Source organism: Pungitius pungitius, chromosome 17 (genome assembly GCF_949316345.1).
Source record: "Pungitius pungitius chromosome 17, fPunPun2.1, whole genome shotgun sequence".
NCBI lineage: Eukaryota > Metazoa > Chordata > Actinopteri > Perciformes > Gasterosteidae > Pungitius > Pungitius pungitius.
In genome coordinates, this window is record NC_084916.1 from 13528744 (window position 1) to 13552850 (window position 24107).

Consider the following 24107-nt stretch of genomic DNA (forward strand, 5'->3'; position numbering starts at 1 on the left):
GCCACTGTTTTGCAGGCTGCTTTCACGTCACAGTAAAAGCCCTCACGGGACATCTCTATATGCCATGTTTATGTCTTTTTTTGCCTTTTTCTTTCCCGGCAATATTCCCTTAATTTGACAATGTAGCGACATAGTTTGAGACAGAGAGAGAGAGGTATGACATCCATTAAAGGTCCCAAGGCTGGAATCAAAACCCGGGACGGCGGCTAAGTGATGTTGGCTTTAACCACTCGTCATTGATGGCGCTCCCCACATGCGCAGGTCTGTGATGTCCATCAACTGATGGCCGTGTGGGATTTTTGGCCTCCCTCTACCTCCCTTCATTACCAAGCTCTCCCCCCTTTTTCATCCAATCACATACCTCAGTTTGACCTTCCATCTCCACAGCCTTTCAGGCCCCCGTCGCTGCAGAGAGAGATGTCCTTATCTCTGATGTTAACAGGCTTGTTGCCATCAGGGCGTCCACTTTGTCCCCAGCTAGCGGAGCTCTCCAGAGGGCCGGGGGGGTTGGGGGGGGGGGGGGCGAGGATCACCGGAGGCCCCGGAGGTCCCAGAGTCTGACCCACTCTGACGAAAACAACAAAGCACAAACATTTCTCCCGCAGTGTGTACTGCGTATAGCTGGGAATTAGCATTTTGAGCTCAGTGCAACTCTGTCAGCAGCTCAGTCTCATGTTAACCATTTTTACTTCACAGTAGCCTCTGGTCACATGGCTGAAAGACAGTACAGAAAATATGGAGGTTCAGTTCCACGATGTACATTATGTTCCCTGTTATGTTTCCTGGGAGCAATATGGATTGGATCGGGGCGGAAAAAAAAGCCTACTGTGTAATAATCACAGTTTTGAGGGCACGTAGGGGCTATGCAAGTTTCAATTTCACACTCTACTCTCCTCTCCCACCCTTTGCTCAGTCTCTCCCCTATTTCCCTCCTTCTCTCCCTCTCTCTCTCTCTCTGTAATCCTCCGAGGCAGCGTTGACAGCGTAGGTATGATAGAGGAGGGCCTGCTGGAGCGGAGAGGGAAATGATCTGCTAATGGTACACTCTCTCCCATAGGACACCTGCTTACACTCCACAGCCCTGCTGCTCACTCAGTTGGAGTGTGCGTGTGTGTGTGCGTGCGTGTGTGTGCGCGTGTGTGTGTGTGTGTGTGCGTGTGTGTCAGACTGTGAGCCGAACCGCTCATCCATTTGTGCCCTTTCTCAATCAGTGTACCATACTTTCATTTCCCTGTAATCCTTTCCATTTTTTTTTCATCACTTTTTTTCTTTTTCTTTTATTATATCCAGTTTCTTTGCCACTTCTCATTTACAATTATTTCTGTCATGTGCTAATTCCTACATGAATAAAGATGATTTTGGAACATCAACTTTTCCAAGCTCATCAGAGCATTCTCAGCGCCATTAAAACAATCCACACATCATCATCACACCCATGGCGGTAACAAAACACACAGCAATTAATAACCGCTTTTCACCGCGGCTTTGTTGGGGAATTCCAGCTATATAATAAACACTCAGATACACTTTATGAGATGATGTGACGACCCGGCTCTTTGTGGGCTTCCTGTGCTGCCCCCATTTCTTCCTCCCGTCTCTGTGCACCAGGCATGTTGGCTATCTGTTGACCTGATGAAGCCTGCAGGGCGGCTTGCACATTCTGATTAACTCCTACAGCAACTTCCCGTGCATTCAATCTTGTAAACATCTACAATGAAAATTGTTAATATCTGTGCTTTATCCCAGCTGACCGCTATTCCACAAGCACTTTAATTTATCTGTGTAATAAAATTGAACCTACTAAGGTAGCATATATATATTCTAATGGGATGATATAACCATTATCAGAAGGCTTCTTGAACCGCTGAGGGGGATTTTTATTGTTAATCGCCTCTTCACACTGTAGCAGCGCGCCGCGTGGGATTCAATCTGGTTGTAGCCCATGTATACCATGAAATGGATTGGAATTCTGAAGTTCTGAATGTTTATATCCGTAAAAGGTTCCGGTTCAGCCTCCTGGCCCCGGGTCACCTGGCCACCCGGCGAGAGGGGCGTGTCCTCCACAGGGATCTGATCAGGGCTTTTGGCTTTCCAGCCGGAGAGAGGGGGTTTGGGATGGGGGGGTGGGGGTAGATCAAGAGCCTCTCTGCCCAGTAAAAGGGAAAAAGCTCCATATGTGAGGAGCGGAGGGAGACGCCACCCCCCCCCCCCCCCCCCCCCCCACACCCTCCCCAGATCAGCCACCATCTGGGAGAGAGGACGATATGGCAGGAAAATGATGCAGAGAGGAAAAACAGAGTGAACGGCTGAGGGCAAAACACAACACCAAAATAGAACATGATCGAAGTATCGGGAGCAGGATGTGTGTCGTACATCACGGGGGGGACAGACGGACTGATAGGGGGGCTCACGGGAAGAAAACAACTGATTCACAGGGATGTTGTTTTTCGTCGGCTCTTTTGGATCAACAACCTGCATTTCATTTTTTTTTTACTCTAAAGGTTGAGCCTCACTCCCTTGTCTCTTCCCGGTGACGCATTTCAATGATGGGTGTGTGTGTGTGTGTGTGTGAGTCTGTGTGTAAAGGGGTGTAAAATGGTCAAAGCAATTCTCTTCACTAACGACAACTTTACCCTTTGCCTCGCTGTCTCAACCCCAATCACAATACTTCCCATCAACCCCACACACATTCCTTGACAGGCGTCCAGACGTTGTTTTTTTATGTAAATTCTTGTAATCTCAACTTTTTTATTTAAATGTAATCTTTTTTTTCGGAGGTCTGACTTTACCTAAACATAACCTGAACAGCGAGATCACGCCAACAATGATGGCAGCAAGCAATTGAATATGAAAAGGATGGCAGTGGCATTTTACCCTCATCATTACATTCAATATTGTCTCCCAGAAAAGATCTATTTATAATACCTTTGCAACAGAGGTATGTGTTTTATGGTGAACACAATACCAACCGGATTCCGCTACATGATCTACAACTCTAAAAAGTCACAAAAAGGTTTGATAAATAAGTTGTCCACTAAGTTCGCCATTTGTTTTTGTCCAGAATTTGCTGGTGCAATACAAGTAAAAACTAAAGCATGATTGTATTCTATGTCTAGATGCTGGCAGCACTTTGCTAAGGTCAAGGAAAGATGTTTAAAAAGGAGACCGTTTTCAAACCCGTGTCAAAACCACTATTTCTTCTGCTTGATACAAGTTAACGGTTTGACCGACATAGTGAAGCCTACTGCGAAAATGTAACAAAAGCACTAGAAGTAATTGAGTAGTGATGGCATTGATGCTGTTATGGCTGTTCCTGTTACTCATGGGGGATTTATAATTCTCTGTGTACTCTCAGAGACTCCCTCTTGTTACAGCTCACGCAGAACCGCCTTGGCCCCTGTTCGCAGTGACAAACTAATCAAAATATCGTATGGCAATGGGTGGGTAGTGATGTGTAGCCTGTAATTACTGCAGTCAAGGTTGCCTTTATTCTCCGGCAACAGCCTTGAGCGATGTGAGAGAGGTCAACATTCAGCAGTTACAGAAGCCGCAGAATACCTTTTTTCACAACAGCCTTTCGTCATTTTCAAAAGAGATTGACTCTTGTTTCGTCATGAGCTAAAGGACTATGATCTGTGCAAAAAAATGCTGGTTTATACGCTTTGTGTTTTCATAATTATTATTTTAGTTTGGATCTAAATGTATTTGTAGTGATTTTATTTTATTATTTTAATACTCTTATAACACCATTCACCATCATTACCAGTCATCACCAGTCTCTATCTGTCCTCAAGTCTCTTTACATCAAGTGGTACTTGAGCTCTTTATATACCAACTTGACTCTAATTATCCGGGACATGTCATCTCCAGCTAAGCATATAGTAGTAGATTAGCGTACACATACATACTCATACGTACACATTATTTACATAATTTCTGCAAACCAAAGACAAAATCATTCATTTCCAGAAGGATTACAATCCCTTAAAATATAGTGAATTATCCACAAAGACCTATTCTAATATTGTCTTGTCCTGCATGCACGTAGCCCTGTGCAATCTGACCAGCAGCTAAACACCTTCCCGCATCAAACACTGGAGAGTAGGATCGTCTTAACTCCGTTTATTTGAATTAGAAAGGGTGAAACTGGGAAATGAAACAAGATTACCTGTTACTTACATATTAAAGAGTTGCAAATATTATACAATGGCAGTTGTAAAAATACAATATCACTACATACCAATGCAATGCGGTTGTACACACAGTAGCTAACATTCAAGCTAAACCAAAGGAAATATGTAATGCATTGCTACACAATGTACGTAACATAACCCGCATTGTTTATCCAAATATAGCACATGTAGCACAACCCATGATAACAGAGGCAAACTAGCCCACTACACCCTCAGCCCAATATGCACATCAAACCTACTGGCAACACTTAATATATAGGTACAGTATGTTGGTGTCTATTTTACATACCGAGAATGCTACCAAAGGCATGGAGCGTGGAAGATTGACGTGTACAGTATGGAGAGATAACGCAAAACGTGAGGCTGTCCTGATCACATTCAACTTCCTGACTAAATCCCATGGTGCAACAGTCCCACAGTTCTTAAAGAAACAGACGCATGTAAAGCGACTACTGCCAGCAATGAAACATTTAAGTGAACTAATGTGCTGATGGGGACAGAACACTCCCCGCCTGGTATCCATGGATAACACCCATACACTTAACTCCAGAAGAACAGTGTTTGAAAGTCACTACTGGCTCTTGTAGTCTTCTTCGGAGAGCAGGAGGACTAAGTCGGTGACAGGCCTAAGGAAGAGCTTGGTTCCATCTTGTTTGGAGATCTTGATCTCCACACTGCGGACCTTCCTATCTTTGCTTGGGAATACCTTAGTGACCAATGCCATTGGCCATTCATTCCTTTCGGCTTGGGAGTCTTTCACAAGGACAATACTTCCAGCATCAATGTTTGGCTTGCTGGAATGCCATTTACTTCGAGTCTGCAATGTAGAAAGGTACTGCTTTCTCCATTTGTTCCAGAAAACATCTGCAAGGACTTGAACCTGACGCCAGTGCCGCTTATAGAGATCCTTAGTGTCAAACTGACCGGAAGGAGCAGGAAAAGGGCCCACCTTCTGCGTGAGAAGAGTAGAAGGGGTGAGTATCATTGGATCCGCAGGATCAACGGATATTGGACCCAAGGGTCTAGCGTTTATGATGGCTGCTACTTCTGCCAGAAGAGTCGCGAGAGTCTCGTGAGTGAGCTTTGAGGATCTTTCTTGCTGGAACATGGAATCCATGATTCTCCGGGCTATGCCTATCATCCTCTCCCATACGCCGCCCATGTGAGAGGAGTGAGGTGGGTTAAATGTCCATGTGCAGCCCTGTTCAGCTAGGTACCTCGTCACACGGAAACTATCTATGTTTGATGGGACCTTGAGCTCCTTACAGGCCCCGATGAAATTGGTGCCTCTATCCGAGCGGATATGTTTCACTGGACCGCGGATGGAAATGAACCGTCTGAGGGCATTTACAAAGCTTGAAGTATCCAAAGACTCAATGACCTCAAAGTGCACTGCCCTTATGCTCAGACAGGTAAAGATCACTGCCCAACGTTTGTTGTTAGAGTGGCCACCTCTTGTTTTCCGTGCGAGAATGGACCAGGGCCCAAACACGTCCAAACCAACATTCGTGAAGGGAGGCTCGATGCTTAGCCTATCTGCAGGTAAATTGGCCATTTTCTGGGAGAGGAATGTGCCACGGAGTTTGCGGCATGTGACACACTTGTAGATGACGCTGCTTACTTGTCTTCTCATTCCAACTATCCACAGGCCAGCAGTGCGAATAGCACCCTCTGTAAAAAGGCGCCCTTGATGACGTGTCTGTTCATGGTGGTGACGCACAAGTAACCTTGTGATGTGGTGGTTACCAGGAATTATTAGGGGGTTCTTTTCATCAATTTCCAATTCTGCCTCTGTGATCCGACCTCCGACTCTCAATAAGCCATTACTATCGATGAATGGATCCAGTTTCTTAAGAGTGCTGTTTTCTGGGATTTCTTCCTGGTTCTCCAAGCATTCGAGCTCTGCGGCATAGTTTTCCTGCTGCACTGTACGAATAATGAGATCTTTGGATTTAGAGAGCTCCTCCACAGTGCATGCCGCCTGGCAGTAATGCCAGCCTTTGCATTTACTTGGTCCTAATGCTGATGTTTTCTTGAAGAGTCGAGCCACGTGGATCAAGCGAGTAACAGCATGAGTCAATGACCTCCAGCTTGAAAACTTCTCGAAGCGTCGTGATCCAAGCTGGGCGTTTGAGGCAGCAGTGCTCAGAGTAGACACTTGAGGTCGAACTTCTGGATCCAATTTTGGATCTGCAACTTCAGAGATATCCTCCTTGGAAAGACTAGGTTCGTGGTTTGTCAAAAAGGCTGGCCCTGTCAGCCATGTGGTGTCCTTTAATTGAGCTGCGGGGACTGCTCTCGTTGCATAATCTGCTGGGTTGAGCTCGGTGGGGACATAGTGCCACTGTTCGGGCCGCGTTGATCTTCGTATGCGCTGTACTCTATTGCTTACGTAGACGTAGAACCGTCTAGTCTCATTGTAGATGTAGCCTAACACGACCTTGCTGTCCGTGTAGAAATGTACGGCATCCGGGTCAACATTTATTTCTGAGGTGACGAGCTCGGCTAACTCCACTGCCAACACTGCTGCACACAGCTCCAATCTCGGTATTGTATGTTCTGGTCGTGGAGCAAGTTTTGCCTTACCTAGAACAAACCCTACGTGGCGTTCTCCGTCAGCATCTGTGGCTTTGATATAGGCAACTGCGGCTATTGCTTTGATAGAAGCATCACAGAAGATACAAAGTACTCGCCGTTGAGCTTCAGAGAGGGACACTGGTGCATATGTTCTTGGGATATGGAGGCTTTCCAGATCTTTCAGGGAGTCTTTCCATGCTGTCCACAGCTTCCCTTTATCAGGAGGTAATGGGGAGTCCCAGTCGCCCACTTCCATGGTGAGCTCACGAAGGATAGCTTTGCCTTGGATGGTAACTGGGGCAACAAATCCCAGGGGGTCGTATAGACTGTTAACTGTAGACAGGACACCCCGACGAGTGTATGGCTTATCTTCGTCTACAACCTGAAATGTAAACGTATCCGTCTCAAGCTCCCAAATGATTCCAAGGCTACGTTGCGTTGGCAACGTGTCTGTGCCAAGCTCCAGATCCTTCAAGTTGTTTGCGTAGTCTTGGGAGGGAAAGGCTCTCATTACTTCGCTGCTATTTGATGCGATTTTATGTAACCTGAGGTTCGAGCAGGCAAGTGTTTCTTGTGTTCTTTTGAGCAAGCTGATGGCAGCTTCTTCAGAGGGCAGTGACTTCAAGCCATCGTCCACATAGAAATCACGGTCTATAAACTGCTTGACATCCAACCCAAAGTCAGCCTCGCCATCTTGCGCTGAACGTTTAAGGCCGTAGATAGCGACAGCTGGAGAGGGGCTGTTGCCAAAAACGTGCACTTTCATCCGGTATTCAATGATGTCCTTGTGAAGGTCGTTATCCTCAAACCAAAGGAATCTCAAGAAGTCCCTGTCCTCCTCTCTGACCAGAAAGGAGTGAAACATTTGCTGTATATCCGCTGTAACCGCAATGGACTCTTTTCTGAAACGAATCAGGACTCCGAGAAGGGTGTTGTTAAGATCTGGACCTGTTAAAAGTACATCATTCAGCGAAACCCCTTCATATTGTGCGCTGGAATCGAATACCACCCGAATCTGACCTGGTTTCTTCGGGTGGTAGACGCCAAAGGTTGGGAGGTACCAACGTTCTTCTTCTTCCTTCAGAGGAGGAGCAATCTCCGCATGGTCATTTTGGAATATTTTTTCCATGAATGAAAGGAAATGGTCTCTCATTTCTGGTTTCCTGCCGAAGTTGCGCTTGAGTGCAGAGAGACGTTTTAGTGCTTGTGCTCGATTGTTGGGAAGGCGTCGTCTCTGTGACTTGAAGGGGAGGGGTGCTACCCAGTAGTTAGCATCATCCTTCTGAAGTCCTTGTTCCATTATCTTTAGGAAGGCCTTGTCTTCAATCGAGAGAGACGTTTTATTATCGTCTTTCGTCCTTTGGAATACCGTACACCCGAGGTGATTCTCCTCTTTGTCACAGTCGGTATCATCTCTGAAGTATCCCCCGATGAGGTCTTTTGACAGAGAGTCGCTGTATCTTTCTTTGATGAGGAGCCGGTTGGGACAAGGTTGAAAGAGAGATGGGCGACCATTCTCTAGCGTGCTTGTAAAGAAGGTGTTCACGATGGATGGTTTATGAACGTTTCCCAAACAGACATCTCCAACGATGACCCACCCTAAGTCGAGCCTCTGAGCATAGGGCGCGTCGTGGGGCCCGTTGATCTGTTCCCTAACCTTGTGCACTCTTATGATGTCCCTTCCTAGAAGAAGCAAGATAGGAGCTTTGTGGTCGAGTTCAGGAATCTGATGAGCTACAGATGTAAGGTGAGCATGGTGAAGTGCAGAATCTGGAGTGGGGATTTCTGATCTATTGTTAGGGATCTGATTACATTCGATGAGTGTAGGGAGAGGTAGACACAACTGACCATCCAGAGATTTGATTTGGTAATCACTTGCCCGTCTTCCAGCTGTCTCTGTCACTCCTGCACATGTCTTCAGGGAGTAAGGCGACCTGGGCCCTTCTTCCTTGAAGAGGTCAAAGAACTCTGGCCGAGCCAATGACCTGTTACTTTGGTCGTCGAGGATAGCGTATAGGCTTACTGCTCTGTCTGGGCGACTTGATTTAAAGACTTTAACAAGACAGATCTTGGAGCACGACCTGCCACTTAGGTCTCCTCCACAGACGCTCGTACACAGGGCTGCAATGTCCGCGGGAACACTTTGTTCCTCCCCGCCATGCTCTATGGCAGGGTCTGTGGTCTTAACGATCCAGGGCGGAGGTCCAGGATGTAAAGCTGTGTTGTGACCTTCACTCTCACACTCTGAGCATTTCACACTGACCTTGCAGTTTCTGGCAAGATGTGATGTTGATGCGCAACATCTGAAACATATCCCGTTGTCTTTGAGAAAAGCCTTTCGGTCTTCAAGAGATTTCCCTCTAAAACTGCGACATCTTTGCAGAGGGTGAGGCTTCCTATGTATGGGGCACTGCCTATCGGGCTCCTCGGTCTTCTTTTCAGTCCTCTCGGCATTAGAGGGATAATACACCTCGGTTTTATGGACTGAAATAGGTGCTCTCTGGTTGCTTTGTTTGGGGGAAGGCTTGTCTGATTTGGACGGGGCCGTGTTGAACGTGGTGAGGTCAAAGCTAGGGTCATTCCTAGTGGTTGCTTGATGGCAGACAAAGTCCACAAAGAAGAGAAATGGTGGAAATGGTACTCTGTTCTGTTGCTTGTACCGCGTGCCTTCGTTTATCCATTTCTCCTGCAGGTTATAGGGTAACTTTTGTGCAATGGGGTTAACGCCACGGGAAGTATCCAGGAAGGCTAGGCCCGGCAGATCTCCCTCAGCCTTGGCGGAAAGAACCTCCATCAACAGATCTCCCAGCTCTCTCAACTTCTGAGGATCTTTATTATGTATTGTGGGGAACGCGTCGAGTCTCTTGAAGAGTGCACTCTCTACGGCCTCTGGTGATCCATAACACTGCTCCAGTCTTTCCCACACCATTGCAAGACCTCTTTCAGGGTGGTTTACATTAACCGCCCTGATCCGCCTTGCATGTCCAGCAGACTCGTGTCCTAGCCATTTGACTAAGAGGTCCATCTCCTCCCCAGCTGACAGGTCTAGGCCTCTGATTGCATTGAGGAATGAAGCTCGCCAGGCTCTGAAGCTTTCAGGACGATCGTCGAACTGTAGTAGTCCAGTGCTAACAAGTTCACGGCGAGCAAAGAACCTCACAAAGTTTGTCATGCCTTGACTGTCGTGTGGGTCACCTGCTAATGGAGTGCTGTGGTGGGGAGCTGGTGGATGGTTGCGGTCATGTATTCCTCCTCTCCTGATCCAACCATCATTCTCTTTCCCTTTAGCAGTATTGGTCTGGTCTGTTCTATGTTCAACCTTCACTGCCTGTTGTGTAGGAACATTACTTGGAAGGAGGGTGTTGTCGTCTTTCGCTTGGTTAATGTGTGGAGCTGGAACGACTCTATCTTGATGCGGCATAGAAGTTGCATATCTTAACCCGTACTCACTAATGGGTTCCATTTCTGGCATTGACTGAAGGCTTCTGTGTGATACGGAATGTTGAAGTACATATTCGGAGGTACGCTCTTCAGGATCTTTAGGCTTGAGTAGGAGGTCTATTTTGCAGCTGCGTTTTTCCCCATCGGTGTCTGCGGCTGCCTCGAGGACCTCTGCCTCGGCAATGGCAGCTGCTGCTTCTTTTTCCATTTTCAATATGTCTAGTGACGCATCTAAGCGGGCCCTCTCTATCTTCATTTGCATTTCCTTTTCAGCGAATGCAACTCGTGCTTTTGCTGCTTCTGCCTTAGCACGTGCAATGGCTGCTGCTTTACTTGTTGATGAAGTGCTTGAGCTTTTCCCAGAGCATGAGGCGGCGGACCTGGTCTCAAACGTGGTTGCTGGTTTATCTTCCATGTCGTGGCAATAGATGAGGTTGCCTGTGTTAACGTTGCTCTAGTTGTAGCCTTCTCTCTTAGCTGTAACATAGAGGCGGTAACTCCAATCAGCTCAACCTTGTTGTCCAGCCCGCTAGAAAGCTCTCGTTTCACTGTCTTGTCCTGCATGCACGTAGCCCTGTGCAATCTGACCAGCAGCTAAACACCTTCCCGCATCAAACACTGGAGAGTAGGATCGTCTTAACTCCGTTTATTTGAATTAGAAAGGGTGAAACTGGGAAATGAAACAAGATTACCTGTTACTTACATATTAAAGAGTTGCAAATATTATACAATGGCAGTTGTAAAAATACAATATCACTACATACCAATGCAATGCGGTTGTACACACAGTAGCTAACATTCAAGCTAAACCAAAGGAAATATGTAATGCATTGCTACACAATGTACGTAACATAACCCGCATTGTTTATCCAAATATAGCACATGTAGCACAACCCATGATAACAGAGGCAAACTAGCCCACTACACCCTCAGCCCAATATGCACATCAAACCTACTGGCAACACTTAATATATAGGTACAGTATGTTGGTGTCTATTTTACATACCGAGAATGCTACCAAAGGCATGGAGCGTGGAAGATTGACGTGTACAGTATGGAGAGATAACGCAAAACGTGAGGCTGTCCTGATCACATTCAACTTCCTGACTAAATCCCATGGTGCAACAGTCCCACAGTTCTTAAAGAAACAGACGCATGTAAAGCGACTACTGCCAGCAATGAAACATTTAAGTGAACTAATGTGCTGATGGGGACAGAACAAATATAAATGGTACACATATATTGCATTCATCCCCTACCTGCACACTGTGGTTGGTACATCCAAGTAAAATACATTGCTGCTCTGGTCCTTTTATTTTAGCCGACCACCTTGGAACGAGCTGAGTTTCTGCAATAATATAGAAGAATAAAATGATTAGCTTGGCAATAAATATACCACATTGTGGAGCCTCATGATTAGTTAGTCCCACCATCACGTCTGCAGAATCAGTCACTCACTGCAACTTGTGTAACAGCGGTGCGTCATTGGAGGCACCGTATGATTTTTACAAAAATTTAACCTAGAAGTATCAAAGGAAAAGCATGGATGCCCTAATGGCGAGTGTTCAAATGGTAACTGCAGAGAACAAAGCAATAAAGTCTTAAAAGCCTTCCAAAGGAAAGGCTACACGCAAAAAAAAGTACAATTACTGCATTAAAAGACAAAAAAAGGACAAAAAAGAAACCAAGCTTTTCATCTTTTTCAAAACTGCAGGCAGGAATGATTATTCCTGTGAAATAGCTTGTGTAAGGAAAATAAAAGGATTAGGCACTGGTATATGCCAAAATGAGTTGTTTAATTTTGTTCAAAAGTTAAGGTACAAAATTGTGAGCTTTTGTTCCTTCAAAATAAAAGCCCTTTAACACAAAGTCGCAGTATGTGGTCAAGGGAAGCTGTTTTAAAAACATGATTGTGTGAGGTAGCAAGGCGTGGTGGGTTTCTCCATCTCCTGCCTGTGAACACATATTCTTGCTGTGACCTCCTGAGCAGCTGTGCAGACATGTCATTCTCCTCTGCAGGAAATCATTTGACTCCGCTATTACTGGATATTAACGTTTTAAATTAAAGAAAATAATACTTTTTGAAATAATATTTTAGATACATGTGCGCTTGTGTGCCATCTAATTTGCATTCTTCCTGCATATTGCTTATTAAATATCAGCACTGGGAAAACATGCAGGAAATGTCTCTTTTTATAAATTCAGTCCTGATAGGTTCCACAAATTAAAAGCTTACCCCCCCCCCAACCAATGTGCACTTTTGCTGCCAGAAAATTATAAATTCCCAAATGAAAGTGTGGTCTGACAGAACTCTCCTGTAGCTCAAACACCCCAACTGGATCCAAGAGTGTTACTTTGGTCCACTTCTCCCTTTTGTTTTATTTTCCACCAGGGAACCCGGTTTGTTATTTTTCGGTAATTAATTTTCGAGCCCGTGTGCCTTGTTTGTTCCAACACTATAGTATTGATTCATGTTTACACCTAAGTGGCACAATTAACAGATCAATACAAAGTGAAGAATCAGGCAGCTCTTAAGTTAGCCTTTGTTGGACATAAATGAAAGCAGATCCACACACACACACACACACACACACGCAGGGTACGAGCGCACAGACATAAAGAGGACTGCAGTGCCTCCTGGGTACTTCAAATGCAAATGTTTATGAGAAATGGCTGCAAAGGAAGACAGAGAATGAGAAAGAATATTTACCAAGCCGTGTGATGAAACAGTGAATAGGCCCATTGACACTCATTTCCTTGACCATTCCATATGACCTTGACGCAATGTATAGCATTTACACTTATTTCATGAATGAAAGAACGAATGAAGTTCCTTTACCTTAGCTTCATTCAAACATTTCTCTTTTTTTAAAAGGTAATCTGATTTGTAGCAAGCATTCGATGCAGCGTGCAACGCTGAAGTGTGGCTGCAGGCAAAGTGTCCCATAATCCCCGCTTTTTTCAGGGATGAACCTCAGCCATTTTGTGTCGAGGGTTTTCTCCAGCTGTGAGTGGCAATGTCTGCATAACACCATGGAAACCCCCCCCCCCCAAAAAAGGGGCCAACATCCGAGTGAAATTACTCAAAATGCTGCGGGGAGTTTGGATGTAGGGGGCGTGAGTGTTGTCGCCGCATGTTGTGCCATACTGTGTGATTCTGTTTGTTGTGTAACTATCACCCAGTGATGGCTATGTATGATGGATGTGAGCCAGGCTGGGGGTTGATTGCTGTGCCCCCCCCCCCCCCCCCCGCCCCAACCCCCCCGAATTTGGGGTGAGGTTGAAGGTCTTAGTTCCCTGATCACGAGGTGATAGATGCGTACGGGATGTGATGGTTAGGTTTTTTTTTTTTAAAGTGTGCGTGCGCCCATAGAAATGTGCAGGTCCGTAGTTAGAATGTAAAACAAGAGAAATGTCCTTTAAATCCAGCAACACATTTTGGATTCCGGCAAAATGACGACTAATGCCTGTTTTCAATCCTGGCACACATCCGGTATTGTTGTGTGTGTGTGTGTGTGTGTGTGTGTGTGTGTGTGTGTGTGTTGGAACTCCTCCACAGACTGCAGCAGGCAGCTGCTGCTCGGTGGAATCATGTCCGTACCATAGAACAGCCAGACAGGCCACCTTCCAACAAAGAAGGATTTGGAGGATTTAAACTCTGTGAACGTGATGTACTCCGACACACATTCTCTCTCTCTCTCACACACACACACACACACACACACACACACACACACACACATGAAAATGCACATACTCCAAACAGAAAGAAAAAAGGACTGCGGTCAAGGAAGCGAGGTGGAGGGAGAGGATTTCTCTCTCCTCTTGCATCCTTTAAAGTGTTCTATCTCTGCAAACCACATTTGTTTTATTAGTTTAAAGTGACATCAGGTAAGAGTCTGTCAGACGGCTGAGTCAGAAAACTCATTTAACAGAACTTATTTTTCTCTACGTGCAAAGTACTAGCAACAGAACAAAGCATCATCATGTAATAACAAAGAAGGTAGGGGGAGTGAGAGAGAGAAAAAGACGAGGGGCGCTGGGGGATAAAAGAGGCGTCACTGCTTTGATTAAATTGCCCTTTAGATAAAAGTAGATCTAGTAAAAGGGAGTGCAGAAAAGGGAAAAAATATTAATGATTCGCTCTAAAATGATTTTCAGCTTCATACCGTTGATGAATACTAAAGATATAGAGGAGGGAATGTAAGTTTATTAGGTGTTGGGAATGTAATGCCTTTAAAAAATAAACTGCGTATTCAATAATAAACAAGGCACCTCATGGGAAAAGTCTATCTGGCCAATTGGGAGACGAAGTTACAATTGCACAAGTTCCAGCTCTCGTATTACTCAGCAGAGACATTCGGTATAGTTAAATTACAACGTGCTCTAGTTCAATTGCATGTCGCACATGCGCGCTCACCTGCAAGTAATCGAGCCCTTTGAAGTGTGTTACGTTTAGTGGGAAAACCGACGATGATTGTTATCACAATGCAATGAGATCGGGAAATGCTCATACTCTGTTTTTGTACCGTGCTCATTCCCAGATCCCTCTAAAGGCTAAAAGAAAAAGCTAATGTATGAATTCATTTCTTTTCATAAGAGGGAAAAATACTGGCAATGCCTTCCCATAGAGCCATACGTCAACTCTTGAATTTACGAAGGTAGAAGCCGACAACCAAAGAGAATTGTGTCATTTGTGAACTGGCATTAGTGACAGTAATACTACATTTAGTTATTTAGGGGCATTCCGGCCACAAGGCCCAAGGGGCTACCCATCAATAGTTTGTCCTTTTTTACAGTTAAACCACATTCTTTCACAAAAAAATGTCATTTTCTTTTACAAAGATGGTAATTAACTTCAACTGACACTTTCCCAGGAGACAACTATCCCCAGTTGGATTACCATGTAGCCATAATCTTTCATCAGCAACCATTTTTACTCTCCATGTTGCACGTTGATCAGAAATCAATGCTATTTGCCTGCTGATTGAGGAGGCGACCTACAATAAGTGCATTCAACCAAGAAAGTAAAGTTTCATCAAGAAAGCCAAGCTACTAAGTGCTGTAAAGTAAGCGGCATCTTGAGTGCTACTAAAGTGGCAAACTAGTCCTACGTCATTCTATGCATTCGACTCTGACTTTTTATCTGTTTATTACCAGTATTACATTTGCTCTTTAAAGATGAAGGCTTACAGAGCCTCACAAACATTTCCTCAAATTGCCTCATCCAATTAAATTCCCGGAAATGTTGATTTATTTTTATTTTTATAATGGGAAAGAAATGTGTTCTCCGTTCCTACAAGGAAGATAAGCCAGAGTGAAGTATTCATTCTCCAGGAATACAAGCCTTTCCTCTCTCCTCCTGTGTTGTTGTTTCCCACCATCATCCTTCCACCGGTGGTGTTTGATGTTGGAATTGGTTCCTTGCCACAGAGGTGGGAGATAAGAAATGAGATTTGTGGCCTAAAGGATTGGTCTGAATGTGGCAGCAACTTTGCTCTGCATTTTCGACACTGCCTGGTATTTTTAATATCAATATTCCTTCATTGAATTCAAAACAGCAGGGACTTTAGAGCAGTGATTCTTAGAAAATTAGAATAAAAAATATGTCATCCTGTGATTTTATTTTGAAGGGACTTTTTAAATGCAGTGGAGTGTCGTTTTTTTTTGCCGGCTCGTCTGTCCATGTTTTCAGCAGCGTGTGCCAGGTTGGGTCAAACCATTCTGATACGGGGGAGACATTGAGTTTTTAGGATAATTAAACATCCTGAATATAAAATTCAGCTTATGAACTTGATTTTGAATTAATTTGAGATGTTGAGAATGTTCCTCGATTTGGGTCATTAAGGGGTGATGGTGGGTCCCGGAGCCAGACCAGTGGAGAACCACTGCTTTGGAGGACATCCCACTGAAAAACAAGACCCAACCTCGATGCAACGATGTCTCCAACGAGCTTTAGTGACATTTAAAGCACAACGTAGGATGTTATTAGTTACTTTTCAATGTATTACACGGTATATGTTGAATCCCCTGCCATAAAGAGATGTATCACAGTGACAAGACTTTACGTAGGGCACAATAGGATAGTAGTTGTCCATCAACTTAACAGAACCCCAAGAATCTAGTGATTACATGAGAATGGAAAAAGGGAAAAGGCAAAAACTAATATTATATTGATAATTGGCAATGAAAATATTTAAAACGATCAAGTTTTTTTCTCGGCTTGTGTTTTCTTGCCCTCGCTTACTTCTCATCAGCTCTCCGCCCCCGATAAAATAATAAGGTGGGGGAATAATGAGAAACGTCCATTGTTCAATAGCGACGTTGTTACTAAGCTCCACTGTTGCCAAAGACTCGCCTACAATGAATTACTCTTAATTAACCCCCATCCGGAGCACACAATAGAAACATTACTTCAAAGCAAATGCATTCACTGAAAATACTAAGCAGTGCAGGAACTAAAATAAACTACTGTTTGCATGAGGAAAAAAAACCCACAAACAATTCTATTCTATGGATTCATCACGGCATTATGTAACGAGATGAGAATTTCATTGTTTGTGCATTCATGATAACATTGTTTGGTAGGACAACATTGAGTTTCTAATCTTTTCTGACCATTCAGATATTGTTTTTGGTGTAACCGTTATCTTCTTTAGGATGCAACTCACCAACCCGAATTGTGTGCTACATGCAACTGGTGTGCATTCCACCCCATTATGATTTGTTTCTTCTACAAGGGAACTGAAAGATATTCTTGAAAACTTATAAACAAGGCTTTTTTTCTCTCTGCATCACATCTGGCCATTGCTTGATTGCTTTGCGAGTGCTGTTTAATTGCCAATTACAGGAAAACCAGGACAGCTATCACAATAATTGTGTGTGTGTCTATTTTGGTGCGTGTGCTGAGGTTTGATTAGCAGGTTTAAAAAAAAAAAAAAACGTAAACTGCCGGTCGTGAAAGAGCCGCTCAACATTTCTATCCTAGATAAGCGGACCAGAAAAAAGAAGACACAGCAACACATGACAGGTTTGAAACAATGATATGATATTAATTGCTTATTTTAGTCCGCAGAGAGGTTGGGTAACAAACGTCACTCACTATTCATATTTGCTTCAAAGCTCACACTTCTGATGAAGTTGGCTTGTTTGTGTGGCCACGTCACCATTGTAAAGCAACGTGTTTTCTTTCCCACTTGGTAAATCCCTGTTTATCACATGACCCGGACATGCTATTTTCCACTCATAGATAAACATCAGTGAAACAAAGCCTCACACCTGACCAATACATACTGTACAACGGGTTATAGCCTGATGGCGGGGAAATGAAAATGATGAACGAGTTCTTTACTCTCATTCTCTTCCCGTCCAAAAGATGTCCTCAGACCTCCCCACCAGTCATCGTCACGTGACTTTTTCGTGACCTCCTCAATTGTTTCAACTTTTGCTGATGAGCCCTGAAGAAACACCTTTGTTCTCCCACCTTACCCACCTGTTTCCACATTCTTGCCTCATGAGTCTGTGCTTGTAACCTTATGAATAAGGTATGTACGTTCACACTCGTACGTACATACCTTATTACCACCACTGTTACACTCTGTGTTTGGGCCATGAGCTTTCAACACATTTTTTATAAGTCAGTAAACACAAAATATGACTCTTACAAGTCTTTATTTTGGCAAGAAATCTTCAAACTTTTCAACAAACAACAAACAAATTCTGTGTTTGCTTAGTATTGACATCATAATTCATCAGTGTTCAAACTGTTTTATTTAGACTACAAAAATCAAAATAGCTCAAATATCTTAACTGCTTTACAACCAACTATGGTGACTATATGTGATTTTACCAAACCAGCCTTCCATGGTTACAGGTAAATATTGTCTCTCTTTGGAACAATTTTGTTCATCCTGTATCTGTATTGTTATAAATATCTGAGTTTTTTTTGTCAGTGTTTTGCTAACTGCTGGTGTGCTCTTTTGTTTGTGTTCTCTGTTCACCGCTGACAGGTCACCCGCTGGATAATTAGCTGTACTTTGTTCTTTGTCATAGTACACTCACAAGTAAAACGTCTTTTTTTTAATTATGGGTTTTTCATTGTCCATTGAATTGCTCGGGCATGTTTGTGAGAGTGGTTTCTTAGCCAGTCATGCACACCAAACCAATAAAAGGGATTAATGAGGCCGGACAAATGACGGAGGCCCACTTTCTTTCACGGCGTCACTTTGATACGGGTGAGGAGAGAAAAAGACAATATATTGAATTCATACACAAGTTTATTAGGTATAAGGTTTTTAGGTTTATTAAGGTTGTGTAAAGCTAATGTCTGTAACTGTGGACAATGTCTCTAGACCTTACGTTTGGAGTCACCACTGTAGCATGTTTCCATTTTCAAAGACGATATATATATATATATCAAAACTAGTAATGAAGTAAAGTCTAAAGTTTCTTGAATTGATTAGAAAAAGTTTCCAAATTGGCAGCAGTAGACACAGTTCCAGGGGTTTAAAGAGCATGGTGAGAAAAAGTAAAAAAAATAGAAGTTTATTTTCATTCTAATTACACTTCTAAGTTGGAAAGATTTAAATAGCTACTAACTCAACCTATTGTATCACAAAGGGCTGTTGTTTGTAATAGCGAATCATTACACAGTAGGCTTCTTATTGAGACATTTTAATTTCTTCACTCCACTCTCCACATATTCAACGCAGGCTCTATTCAAGTTTCTATAATGCGTCCGGGGGTCTCACACACAGAAGGTAAACATGAGTGCAACAACAGTATTCCTCAGATTTGCCGGTTTGATTGGATTTGACACCAGGCTGACATTTGGCAAGGACAATTGATTATTCAATACCTCTTGTCAAGCCGTGATAGATCACATCTGGATCGCTGGCATTGTGCATTGGATGCAGTTTTTCTTTTTGCAGTTGCTACGTGTCGTATTTGGTGGTAAATGGGGGTGGTTTTCAGCCGCGGGTCGTTTGAGATCGAGGGATTCGACGTCACTGATGATTCCTGTGTTCTCATCCATGTGCCGCATGTGGTTGTCACTTGTGACATACCATTGTGCAATACTCGTAATTAAACCCCCATGTTCCCTTAGATTGTGTGGCCCCTATTGCCCCTGTGGCTACAGTTTATATCTTCAGATATTTTCCAACTGAATCCACGGGTTACAACCCCCGTATAAAAGTCAGAGTTTGCTACATTATTTTATAAACTATAAGAATTTATGCTTGATTTTTATTTAAGATTATTTTTTTTCTTTTACAGGCAAACAGTGGGGTAATACAAGAAACGGCACCGCTCTGTTACTGTTTGTTTGTGTACAAAATGTTAATTTGTTACTGCTGAATGTTTAATTAGGTTTGCTTGAGCTCTTGAACAAATCTTCTGAGCATGTCCTCTTTTTATCATGTGTCCGAACGCTGAAGTTCCCACACCACAAATTCATTCCGGCACTCGCAAATACCCCCAGTAGGCCATCGTTAAACAGTCCTTGAAATGTAAACAAGTATTAAACCATTTTGGAAGGGTCGTTGAGTTCAGCGGAGAACAGTGTGAAATCCGCCGAGTGTGTTAAATGTATACTGTTAATGCAATGCTGTTCATAGGGACACGTGACCAGTCCCTGCACTGTTCCCATAGCAAGGCTCAACCTATTTTAGTGACACAGTGCCTAGCTTTCTTCAGTGTTTTAGGACTATTACAATTGCCAGGGTGATTGGAGTTACACCGTTATGATGGATGGAAAACATTATCAATTCATTTTAAAAGTGCAACGATAGATGCAACCGATCGCATGCGTTGCATCACATCTGCCCTGAAACTTCCCTTAAGAAACTTTGGAATTAAAAAATGTTTCCAAATGTAATCCATGGTTTTGCAAAATGTTCCAATATCAGCAATCTTGTCTCAAAACATGGTGGAGTATTTTAATCTGTAGAGGAAATCTGGGATTACTCATGTTTACTTTTTTAGTGCAAAGTCCTCATTACATACTGGATTATACTGTCTACTAGTGCACATTTATGCTTGATTTCCTGTCTTCACGTAAGCCACACAGATCAAATATATATATATATATATATATATATATATATATGATAGATAGGTAGAGATGACTTGACAGATCACTTGCATTTGCTCCATTTAATCAATTTCACCACTTTGGTTAATTTTCATTGTTTATTGGTCAAAAGTCCCAAAAACTCCAGCATCACTTGGTGATGGCTGGGTGTTGTTGCCCATCCAGGTACATTATTCCTCAGTATTTGCTATTCCCCAACTGTTGCTGAAGAAATAACTGGCTACGTGCATTTCAAAGACTTCAGTGTCATAAAAGGAAGCATCAGCCTCGGATGAAAGCTTCGTTGCTGACTGAAACACCGAGCACCATCCCTTTCCCTCTCCGCGCACTCTTCCGATGATGACATGTGTTCTCATCATTGGCTCTTGTCGCAGGCTGATGCTCTCACCGACATCAAAAAGTCCCACGTTGAGAAGGTGAAATTCTCAAAGAAGCGGAGGAAGGGGAGGCAAAACCAGCTTCCTCGATTGGTTGGGGGGGACGTCCTTTGGGAATTTAGAAAGTGAAGAAATGCATTTTTATTTATATATTCATTTCCATGGGAGTTTAATAAGAAGAGAGGAAGAGTGTAAACCCAAGTGTCTGGCTAGTAAGATGCATTTTTATCATGGTATGAACTGAGTAACCTGACCTAGTTAAATGAGCTTTGTATCTATATGTTGATCGTGTTCCACTGGGGTCCCTTGATTGAGCATTCACATATTTCTGATGACAGACTTGCATCACTTTGTTCTCTCTGTTAGATTTATTTCTACCACATTCAGTTCTTTAATTTATATAGTGTCTTACTTTGTTATTGCAGTTTTGAATGCAAACTATTAGCATTGCTTATTAAAATGGACAAACCCATCTTATCACTGCAGTGGTTTTATTTATTTATTTCATTACCACTGTATAATCACGTCAAGATTTCAAATCTTTAAATGGGTTTTTATTATAGTTGAATGCAGAGTTCCACATTTTGTTTCTCCTGTAAAGGAAAATACAATTTATGTACAAAGATTAAACAATGAAAGAGGGAACCACATATTGAACTCTCATCCTCTGACACACCGATACACACACCCATACACACACACACACACTCTATAATACCCACCTGTTTAGGCCATTTCCAGCATGCAGAGCAGGAACATGGACACAAAACACGCACACATACACGTCTACACACAAACAATCACGCACACAATCTTGGCCACATTGCACCTGATCACAGCCCACACATGGAGAAAACATACACACAGCTCCTCTTGCCAAAGGAATCACAGCATGCCGTGTGAGAGCAGTGGATGACTAAGGCAGGAAATAAAAGGAAGTCAGAGCCTTTTTAGTGAGCAGAAAGGAAGAAAAAAAAAACTCGGCTGGTTCTTTGTTGTCTGCAAAGCAGAGTAAACTACACTGTGGTCGCTCAGTTGTCTGTTTTACCTTTACGCATTATAACAACTCTGCCTCCCAGTAGAGTTCCCATTCCTCTGTACACTCGCATCTGCATATTCACACCACATGCAATATGATTCAGTTCCCAGTGGGAAATTGTGGAGGTAAATATAGCAGAGGTTCAGCTCTGAAATACCTTTTTCTATACTTTTCTTTTATAACTTTAACGCCATACCTCCAGGCAACCCCTAGCGTCCAATCACCTATGTTTACAGGTAAAAACTCTCTGCTCCAATTCACCTTTTCACCTCTCATAAGGTTCAAGTGCTGTGGCACTGGGTGCTCAAAGCCCGGTACCGCTCTGCCACCACTCTCTTGACCTTATCCCGCTACTTGCATGAGCAAACACAAGTTACACACATTGCTGGTGCACTGCGATGTTTGTGCGCACGAACTTCTGTGCTTGCGTGTCTTGCCTCCTTATGGGAACGGCTCCAGTAACGATGGCATATGGTTGAAGGGCCTTAGGGGACATGAAATCCAAAGTGGAGACACACACATAGAGAGACACACTGCAATTGTATTGAAAAATCTCTGTGTGTTTTTTTTTTTTTTTGCATCATTGCTTTTTATCCCTAAGGGAGAAAATGCTCTGTCGTGACAGGGGTCAAAGTGGACATTGTTTCTCACGCACATTTGAGTTCATGTGTTAATACAGTACGGTATGCTCGATTTTCAAGCTGCTGTGTTAACATCGTCACAATAATACATTCCATTTGCACGATTGAAACTTGTTCATTTGCATTAAGGTGTTATCACAGTTTTATGGGTATGCGAGGATCTGTGGCAACACATTTTAGGTGTAAATCAATGGGTAGAAAGGTTGAAAAAGCTTTAATTATATGATTAGGAGGCGAGAAAACATAAGTCTGATTCACTTAAGGCACTCACACCCTGGGCGCCAGCTCATTGTCTGATTGTAGAATTGTAGTTGTTTATCGTCAGCTTGCATGGAATGCTGGGAAAGAGCCCAGAATTTTTGACAAGTACATGTTTTTGTCCTGGGACAACATGTTGGTCTCTCGGAATAAGAGGAAACTGCGTGAAAAAGTAAAGTTAAATCATTCATAAAGCCCTCCCAGGGAAAATCTGCATCGAGCCACCCCTACCACACTCCCCAGCGCGGTAGGTGGGCCTAGTTATTTGAAATATTTTTAGGGAATAAAGTGTTCATTCACATGTTTCATTTCATGTTTTTGTACCTGGGAGTATTGAAAATAGGAAAGCTAATTATATTGGCTTGTTATGGGGACAGAAAAACCAAGTTGATTTATCTCTCGCTGGTTTGTTGCCAGGAAGTTGTTTTTAGTGCGCCCTGGGAAATGGAGTCTGCAGGTAGTGAATTATAGTGCTGCTATATGCACTTCCTTGCCAATAATAACTTAAAATCAAACAAATATAATTAGACAGACTTTATGCAACCGGAGAACAGTCACTGCAGATATATGAAAGAAAAAGAGTGCAGAGGCCGCTCCAAGTAGGTTGCATTCATCACAAGTGCCTGACCCAATACTGTTCATCAGACAGACCTGAAAAAGGGCTGAGGACTAATAACCTTTTGTCACACAGCAAAGATATACAGAGACCTCTGGGCCAAGTTGTGGGAAACTATTATGCAAATGTTCCACATTATCTCGCTTTTCCTGTCTTCTCCATCACCAAAAACTGTCACCAACGTGCTCCGCCTGCTGTGTGGGCTACATACAGACAGCGAGGAGAGAAACAAATGCAAGCAAAGAGGCAGACATGAAGTAACTTCTTTTTCTTTTTCACTGTGTCTTTCCTTCTATTTGTCTTACTGGGTCTTTCGTCCACATGCGCGAAGACACTTTGTCAGGCTGACACCGCGTAGACAAAAAGACAGGGTTCAAACAAAAAGGAACGGGGAAAGATTCTCCTTTTTGCTCACCATGCAGCCAAGTCTGCTTGGGTAGATTTGCACACCTGAGCACATGAGTGCCCCCCCCCATTAAACAGCAGTTACAAACGCACACAGGAAATAATCATATAGCGGTGAGTAATCACGGGTTTGTTTTCAGTTCCAATGACACTCGACCCTGGCATTGAGTCACTCATGAGTAGCCAACCACAGCAGGATAAACAGGCCCCTCGGTGTCCCGTCTCCGCAGTGACCAGAGGCCAGAGGGACAGAGGACGCACAGGGACAGGGGAGACAAGAAGTGTACACAGGAAACTCCCACCGAGGAGTGCGATTTTTTTTTACAGCCCCTTAGCGCAAAATGATAATATATCTATATCAGGCTGGAAAGGTTAATGATGCATGCCAATGACTCAACAATTACTTTGCAGAGTGCTCAATTTCCTAACCTTCAAAAATCGCCTCCCCTGACTGTACCGTGAAACGG

At 43.4% G+C, this 24107-nt stretch overlaps 1 protein-coding gene across 2 annotated transcripts; it reads right to left on the reverse strand.

Moving 5' to 3' along the window:
* Window positions 1-4107: 4107 nt before the first annotated feature.
* On the reverse strand, window positions 4108-11426 carry LOC134102932 (uncharacterized). 2 transcript variants are annotated; one of them, XR_009942678.1, is made up of 2 exons: window positions 4483-11426; window positions 4108-4146 (listed from the first exon to the last, which is right to left on the reverse strand). XR_009942678.1 is itself a non-coding variant. In XM_062558695.1 (2 exons), the coding sequence occupies exon 2, from the start codon at window positions 10624-10626 to the stop codon at window positions 4765-4767; it is 5862 nt and encodes a 1953-aa protein (XP_062414679.1). In that variant the 5' UTR covers window positions 10627-10881; window positions 11218-11426; the 3' UTR covers window positions 4108-4764. The 2 variants fall into 2 exon arrangements, 1 of the variants encoding a protein (XP_062414679.1); XM_062558695.1 differs by having other exon boundaries at window positions 4108-10881; window positions 11218-11426.
* Window positions 11427-24107: the final 12681 nt, after the last annotated feature.